Consider the following 9,218-nt stretch of genomic DNA (forward strand, 5'->3'; position numbering starts at 1 on the left):
AAAAAATAATAAACACTAAAAATTATTTAAAAAACTGTTATCGATTACAACCTTAGTGTCTTTTCAAATTTATTCTCGTCCAGTTTTCTCTATCATTGTTCATGGATTAAGGCTTTATTTTTCTACAGTGAGGTTTGTCAATGTTTTCAACTCCTTTCCATGAAGGTGTTCCTCCATATTTTATATATATATTTTTTTGTTTTATTGGTTTGGCAATTTTGTTTGTTAGATAAAAATATATATTATTTATGTTTGAGTTTGGAGCTGATCTAACGAAATTATACATTATCATCAAGTGAAGACAGTGAATCAATTATATGTTCTGAAAACTGTACTGAACCCTTCAAATTCTAATTTACTAATGACGTGGATAATAATTTCATAGTTGGTTGGAGAGAGTTTCATAATTTGTCGAAATGGCTTGGAATAGTGAAAACAGTACTCCGGTAAGATGCACATAAATCTTTAATTGAGTGGCAGCAAGCCAATTTAGAAATTCTAATATAATGTTAATTTTACTATGTTATATATAAATGGTCAAATATATAAAAATATACTCATTTACATTATTTAATATCTCATTTATCAATCCATCTTAATCATTGAGTAAAAACTGTTAATATTACTATTTAATCATTCTGTTGATTTATCTTATAATTTCTTTTTAAATTTTTTTTAGGAGCGATAACATCACATCAGCAAGAGATTTTAATTAAGCAAAGGGATGGACGAAGAATTGTAAAATTTAATTAATTTAATTGAATAAGATAAAAAAAATTATTTTTGATAGTTTACTAATATAAAAATATAACATTTAAATTATACTGGAAATTTCTAAATTAGAATTATATTCAAAAATTTTAACATATAAGATAAATATATTAAAAAACAAAATTTTATATGAAATTATTCATAACTATATCTAATACATAATATATTATTATTATAAAAAATATTAAAATGTCTAATCAAGTTGGAGTATTAAATATTTTTTTTGAGTTGATTGTAAAAAATAAAATATTTATAACCAAAATAAACAGAGCAAAAGAGTATTAAAAATATTTATTTTATTTTATTTTTTAACCAAATTAAATATAACACTCTCTTTTGTCTCTCCGTATGCTAATCCTTTCCATTCCCATTTATGTGTTATATATATATGTATATATATAATATAATAATTATTAAAATTTGCATAGTGGATGGGATATTCAATCCTTATCTCTATACTTTGTTTGTGGTTCTAAAAAAAAAGAATGTAACATTATTAACCGTGAAATCAAAGATTTAATAGGCACCGACTTGTAAAAAGCCAACCGTATAAATACTATCAATCCTTCGTTTTCTTCTCATTACATTGTCTCCATAAAAACTCGAGCCCTAACCTTCATTCGCCATTACAATCTCTCCTTTCTCCACTGTTAAATACCTCTAAAACCAGACTAACCCTAATTTTCCTCTTTTGTTTCTATTATCCGCCTTCGCGTATTGTCTCTACAGTTTTAGCCACCGTCTCGGTCTTTCCTCGGAACCCTAATTCTTCGTCGCTTCCTTTAGAAACCCTAATATCCGAACCTGATCTTTCGAAACCCTCGATTTGTCGAAAATTCTATATAATCCAAGACAATAATAATAACTATTATAAGAATTTTGTTGATTCTGTTTGTTAATTATATTTTGCAAATATTGTTTCTTTGAATTTTTGAGATAAGCCGTTGTTCTTCCTGATCTTCAATTTTCCGAACCATACAAATACTTTTTTTGATAGTTAGAATACTATCTCAAATTGTCAGTTTAGTCCTCCAGGTTTAACGGATTTATACTTTTTCCGTTTATTTTTAAATCACTTGTATACTTTTCACTGGGTCTTGATATTGGGGAGAGATGGTTGGGGGAGGCAGGAGAGACGAGGGATCATTGGTGATCAACAACACTAATGTTTTTGCAGCGCTTGAGACTCTGAGGAAGAAAAAGAAGTCAGATAAGGAGCGTGGTTCATCCAAGAGTGGTAAAGGATCCTCTAAATCACAATCGCAACAGCAGCAGAAGGAGCCTGCTCCTGAATTATTTTGGGCTCCTGCTCCACTCAATGCTAAATCTTGGGCTGATGTGGAGGATGAAGATGATGACGACTACTATGCCACCGCAGCCCCTGTTTGGGGTTCTTCGGAGCCACAGCAGACTGATGATAAGCCCACCCACATAGAGGTGAGTAGCAGGATTTCTCTATATAGTTGCCTGTAATGTTAGTTGATAAACTCTAAACAGGTTATGTTACTATTAATACTAGATTTTATGTTTGGTTTTCTACCTGTTTGGGCATTGTTGGATATTGATGCTTTGTTGTTAATGCTTACTGTTAAGCGTCAGAACAGCTGGTTAAGTGATTTCGTTGGCATAGTTTGATTTTATTTCTCAACTTCTTAACCTAAAAGGGGAAGGTCCAGATGTGGGTAAAAGATCCCCAGTGGATGAATCTTACGCATTATGTGTCAAATTCTGTATGTTTTTTCTAGTTGTTTATATGATGCTGTGCGACAGAGTTAACTAAATTATGATGCTTGGGGTGGATGAAGCATCAGGTGCTTGTAATATTCAACTTTCAGCAAGTATCTGTGGACTTGGGGGCTGTTGGATTTAAATATTAGATTATTTATAGTCTTTCAATGTGAATCAGGACTGAAGAAATGTAGAGGTTCAAACATTAGAAAGGAGGCACAGGGTCGTGATCCATGTAAATTCTGTTTGTTTTTCTGGATAAATTTATCTAATTATGGTGATTATCGGTAGGTTCAAGTTGTGCTTTTTTGGATCTACTTTTGAACAGTTTGAGGGTAGACATTTTCTTTAGAAGGGTGGGATACTTCTACATCTATGTTGAGCAAATGTCCAGGATATTTCTTATATCAAAGCAAAGGAATAGAGTGAAGAACTCGATTCTTTTTTTTTCCCCTCCTTGGATTATATGTGTGATGGCCAAAAAGGGTAGAATCATCCCTTTAATTTGTCATCTTAGCCGAATGGCACCTTTAACTAAAGGGTCGACCTATTATATCCTTCAAATTATCAATTTCACACGCATTAAACACTTGAGAAGCCAATCTAGCCACCATGTGGTGTTATTCTCTCTTGGGCTAGTGAAACATGGAAATAAATGACTACATGGCATTTAACTAATAATATACCAAATATATGCCCTGTGGTTTGGTTAAAAATAAAAAGTTTGCATGCCCTTTTCATATTTTCCTCAGCCTCTTCTTCTCCAAATTAGCTAAACCTACTATTCTTCTCTGTCGTGATACTTCCTTTCATAATCCTTCACTTTAAAATGGTATTTTACTCTAATTTTTTGCTTTTTTCAACCACTAAGTATGGAAAGAGATATATCTCTCAATTTTTTGCTTCTTGTGCCGTCTCTCAATCTCTTACTTTTATTTGGCAAAGGATATGGTCATTTTTTTGGATCCAGAGCTTGAAAGCGAAATAGCACAATTTCCTTAAGGACATAAGCCCCTTTTGCTGCATTTGTAATATTTATGTTCATCCTTCAAGTGGTAGGGGAATGTCAATCCCAAAATTTGGTCTCTTGGTAGTTGAGTTGCTATTTATAGGCTTAATGGGAGCTTGGTGGCATTTAATCCTCGCATGCAATTATGGATTTTGTTAGATGATCCTAATCAAGAGTAAGAATACATCACTCAAATGTCTGTGCATGTGCTTATGTAACTTTCTAGCCACACTTAAATGGAAGGCCTCTAATTGGCTGTCTATCTTAAGAGTATCTATTTGATGTGAATAGAATTCCTAAATCATGTCTTGCTGAACTTCTAGAATGTGAGGTTATCCGCAAAATTCAGACCATTCCAGGTTTTTTGTTTGTTTAATTTTTATGTTTGTCATTTTTTTAAAATATTTTTTTAGTTGTCTTTACTTCTAAATGTCTATATCTATTTGCCAGTCTCTTACAGTACCTGGAGAGATGGCTATAGTTATCCTAAGGAATGATGGAATTTCTTTAATATCTTTTTTACATATTATCTGTGCAACTACAGGAAACTGAGAGTGAAGAAGATATTTTAGATGAAGGTGACGATGAAGTAGATGAAGACCATGAGCATGAGCATGAGCATGACCATGACCATGACCATGACCATGAACCAGAGGTTCCAGTGCCCCTTGAGCCAGCAGTCAAGAAGCCTTCTGAAGTTTCTGTGGTGCAGAAGGAGACAGAAAGGCAACTTTCGAAGAAGGAAAGGAAGAAGAAGGAGCTTGCAGAGCTAGAGGCCCTTCTAGCTGATTTTGGAGTGGCCCAGAAGGAGAGCAATGGCCAAGATGAGTCACATGGTAAGTTTATATGATAAAAATGTTCGTATCTTGGGCTCATTACAGTTTGCTTATGTATTGGAAACTCTTTATCTATATATATGTTTGTGCGAATTTGCATTTGTAAATGTATAATATGTGTGTGGAGTCAAAAGTCAAGTGTTACTTACAAGCTGTTGATTTAGGGAGATTGGTAGTGAGTTGTGGTATCTCTTTCTCTCTCTCCCCCCTCCCCCTTGCCCCTCCCTCCTTTTGTGTGTGTTTTTCGTGTGTGTGTGTGTGTGTGTGTGTGTGAAATTGGTGCACGCATGTTTTTGTGCATGTGACCAAGCGTGCAAATATGCTTATACACAGATGAACTAGTTCCTTGACTTCTGGCATCAAATTGTTTTTAACTTGTGATTCTCGCATACTTCTAAAATAGCTTATTGGGATAACTTCTTGCATCAAACTGTTTTTAACTTGTGATTCTTGTGTATTTCTTAAATATCTTATAGGGATGAAGCAGTAGGCCCATTCGCCTCTTTTTTTTTTTTTTTTTTTGAGAAAAAATGGAGGTAAATTTGTGTAGCTTCAAATATTAGCTTTATTATTGGTACTATTTCTAAGCAAGAAATCCATTGGAAATGAATTTGTGCAGATGCTGCGCAAGAAAGAAAAGATCCAGAGCCTAGTGGTGCAGAGGGTGAAAGGAAGGAAAGTGCTGGAGAATCCAAAAGTGCTAAGAAGAAGAAGAAGAAGGATAAATCAAAGGAGGTGAAGGAACCTCAGGAGCAGTCTACCTTTTCCGAAGTTAACAATGGGCCAGATGAAGCTGCTGGGACTGAGCAGGCAGATGAGGATTCTTCCACTATTGATGTGAAAGAGCGACTAAAGAGAATGGCATCTGCGAAGAAGAAGAAGTCTAGTAAAGAGATGGATGCTGCTGCAAAGGCAGCTGCTCAAGAGGCTGCTGCAAGAAGTGCAAGGCTTGCTGCAGCAAAGAAGAAAGAGAAGAACCATTACAATCAGCAGCCGGTGCGATAGAAGCCCCTTTTTGTTTCACACACATATGAACATGTATTACTCGTTCATATAACATAGCTCGCACAGGCTCTGGCTTCATAAAAGACAAACTTTCTAGTGTACTGTCATGGACTATAGAAAGTCCCCCCCCCCCCCCCCCCTTTGGCGCTTTGGATGTTCTATTGTTGTTTGGTTGTTATGGAGAACATATTTTAGCAGTTTTGTCCATTGAAAATTTCTCTTTGGGTAGTTCTTGGACTTGAATTTTGTGTATTGTAGTCCTTTCAACATGTTTCCTTATGTAGAATTGTTGATGGATGGACATAATGTGGAAGTTTTGTCTTAAATTTAAAATTTTCATTGAACAATAGTAATGGTATCTTGTCCGTTGGATAATATATTACTGGGATATAGGGTTCGTTAGGTTCATGGAGTTCTTGCTGTTAGTGTTATATATATGTTACAGGAATGGGAAGGTGAATTCAATTAGGGCAAAATCAAGGTAAGACATGTAGGGTAAATTTTCACCGTCTTCCGTAGGGTGATGGAAGCCAATTTTTACTATCTTTGATAGGTTGAAAATTCCTTGTTTCATGTTTATTTTTAGTATTGAGGAAAATATAAATTAATAATAGCCAAACTTTGACATTTACCTTTTGAGGCAAGTACATGGATTTAAATATGAATTTATTACGAGATTTATAGCACTTATCATTGGTGTATAAATTTTGATGAAAGTATTTGTTGTTTTGTAATTGATCCAACTTTGTAAAAGTATGTTTTATTTTTATAATTTATCTAATTTTCTAAAAGGGGTACATTTTATATTATATAATAAATATGACCCTTGTGTAACTTGACATAAGTACTTTTTTAATAAATTAATTTTTTTAATTTATATTATTTATATATATTATAATTTTTATTATGAAAATGTCATTTTTTAAAATCGAAAAACATGTCTTTTTGTTATAAAGAAAAATTGTAGAAAATAACTTAAAATTGTTTTCAAAATCTTAATTAGATTTTGAAAACTTAAAATTTTTTTATAGTTTTTCAAATAGAAAACTGAATAATTTTCACGCAAAACTCAATTTTCAATTTTCTTGAAAAATTTTTCTAAGAAACTACTTCAGTTTTCTGCAAGGAAATATACTCCAAGAGTTTCTTTGAATATTTTTTTTTCCACGGTAGTAAATTAAAGCCACTAATTCCAATTTAATAATGAAAAAACGAACTTGATTTGCAAATATATAATTGTCATTACAATTTAAAATTAAAAATCGTTGATCATGGTTTGATGCTAGTTTTAACTCGTTTGATTATTGATTCGTGTTTAAAAAATCAAAATATGGTCATGCCTAATGTATTCTCGTAACAAAGTATAATGGGTCAAATTTTCATAATTTTACTGAATTATTTTTATAAAAAAAGACAACTTGCTATACTTATTAATTGCAATCAAATAAAATTCATTAACAGAAATTTAAGAACAGAAAAAAATAATATCAAATAATTTATTTGCTTCTAATCTAGTACTAAACTCATAATAAAAGCATAACGCATAATTTCAAAACTCAACAATATTTAATTTTACATATATTCACGAATTTTAACTAATTATTATTTTTAGAAATGGTAATCTTAACTAAAGTATCAATCACACCCTAAAATTACGAGATTAATAATGAAACTATTAAATTTATATTGACTTCAAATCATAATAGGAAATTTGAAGAGCCATGATTTCTATAATACCATATTGTTACGGACAAATTCCGTAGCCATGTTAGGCCAGCATTGAAGAGCGTACCTAGCTGCGTTTCAACTTGCGTGGGTTGGGGCGGCTTAGCGGATTAAGAAAAGATCTACCCTAGGGTACTTACCCCACGCAAAGCCTGCGTGCAGGCGGGGTATGTGCCTCTGGGGCACAACTGGTTGAAAGCTGGGCCGCTCTCCTGATGAGCTCATGGCAGGGCTAAACCAGTGTGGTACGGCATGGCGAAGCTTGCCTCGGAGTCAAGCGGGAGGGCTCCCGGGGCGCCGCACGGGCGTAGTGCTGCGCGAGACTCTAAGCCCGTGACAGAGTGGTATCAGAGCAGACTTGCTTCACGTTACATACCCAGCCGACTAAACACTTACTCCAGGGTTGCCGAGTCAAAAGTACCGCCCTGTGTCTTGTCTCCTCGTGGTGTCGAAGCAATGGCGGAGTCCTAGGCACCACAGCTCCTCGTGATGTCGAAGCAATGGCGGAGTCCTAGGCATCACATCTCCGGGCGATGTCGAAGCAATGGCAAGAGTCCTAGGCATCGTTCCTCTATCCGATGTCGAAGCAATGGCGCAGTCCTAGGCATCGGCGGTGTAGAAGCAATGGCGTAGACCTCAGGCACCGAGTAAGTGTATCGGAGCAAGCATGACCAGAGTAGAGCCAGAGACATACGTGGGTCAAAAGTGGGGCGTAAAGCAAGGACGGTCCAAGGGTGAGTCGACCTCCCTCGGCACAAGGACGAGCCTGGTTTTGAGTGGGGGAGGATGTTATGGACAAATTCCGTAACCATGTTAGGCCAGCATTGAAGAGCGTACCTAGCTGCGTTTCAACCTGCGTGGGTTGGGGCGGCTTAGCGGATTAAGGAAAGTTCTACCCTTGGGTACTTACCCCACCCAAAGCCTGCGTGCAGGCTGGGTATATGCCTCTGGGGCACAACTGGTTGAGAGCTGAGCCGCTCTCCTGATGAGCCCATGGCAGGGCGAAACCAGTGTGGTATGGTATGGCGAGGCTTGCCTCGGAGTCAAGCGGGAGGGCTCTCGGAGCGCCGCACGGGCGCAGTGCTGCGCGAAACTCTAGGCCCGTGACAATATACATGCTATTCCAACGGATTTAACTTTTAGCTAAAGCATCACTTTTTACCAAAAAAAAAAAAAAGGAATGTGATTTTACATTTGTGATGTATTAATAAATATTGACGAAAATATATATTGTATTTTATTTAGGTCTTTAATCTCTTTTTTTTTTCAAAAAAATTATATATTAATCCCGGATAAAAATATTTTTAGATTCGTCACTAATTATAGATCAATACTATTTTGTTAGAAAAAATGTTTTTAAATAAATTAAATTTAAGAATTGTTTTTTAATTTATTATAAGCCAAATAAGGCATCATTTTCATAAAATAAATGAAAGATGATACTTTTAATGTTAATTATATTTGAGGTGTTGAACTTTTTTATTTTTTTTATTGAACTGGTATTCAATTTGCTCCTTAAATTTATATCAATGTACAATGTCTAAATGAGTTTATGATAAATAATAATTAAAATAACCTAAGTCACGATCAATTAAAAATTAAAAATTAAAAATATATTTAATATTTCTATGATTTAGTTGGATAATTTTTTAATTTTTTTTAAATAGATAGATACATATACATAATTAATTTTTTCAAAAAAATTTTAATTTTAATTTTAATTTATTTTTAAAATAAAAATATATAATAATAAGGCATTACAATTTTTCAAACATTTAATTTTATAATTTAATTATAATTTAAAAGATTTTATTTGGAGAGATAATGAAAGGAAAAAAAAAAGTTTAACATTCTTTTTCTTCATGTTTCAATGATCTGATTGGACTAAAAATATTTTTCCTAACATATAGATATATATAATTAAGCTTTTCAAAGTTTTTATATTTTTAAAAAATTTATTTTTAAATAAAAAGAAATTATATTTTTTTACAAATTTTTTGAAATTTTTACATTATTTTTTATGATTTGATTCAATATATTTTTTTAAAAGTTATTTAAATAGAAAAATATATAGATAATTATCGGTAATAAAAAAAAAAATGACTTGATTCAAAGTTTTTCAAAATTTGGGTTTTCTTTTTAAA

At 33.4% G+C, this 9,218-nt stretch overlaps 1 protein-coding gene across 1 annotated transcript; it reads left to right on the forward strand.

Annotated features, from left to right (window-relative positions):
• Positions 1-1,357: 1,357 nt before the first annotated feature.
• Positions 1,358-5,592, forward strand: LOC105639238 (uncharacterized). Its single transcript, XM_012223218.4, has 3 exons — positions 1,358-2,208; positions 4,053-4,344; positions 4,964-5,592. The coding sequence occupies exons 1-3, from the start codon at positions 1,885-1,887 to the stop codon at positions 5,347-5,349; spliced, it is 1,002 nt and encodes a 333-aa protein (XP_012078608.1). The 5' UTR covers positions 1,358-1,884; the 3' UTR covers positions 5,350-5,592.
• The last annotated feature ends 3,626 nt before the right edge of the window (positions 5,593-9,218 follow it).

Source organism: Jatropha curcas, chromosome 8 (genome assembly GCF_041381405.1).
Source record: "Jatropha curcas cultivar XTBG-Jc1 chromosome 8, XTBG_Jcur_1.0, whole genome shotgun sequence".
Lineage (NCBI taxonomy): Eukaryota > Viridiplantae > Streptophyta > Magnoliopsida > Malpighiales > Euphorbiaceae > Jatropha > Jatropha curcas.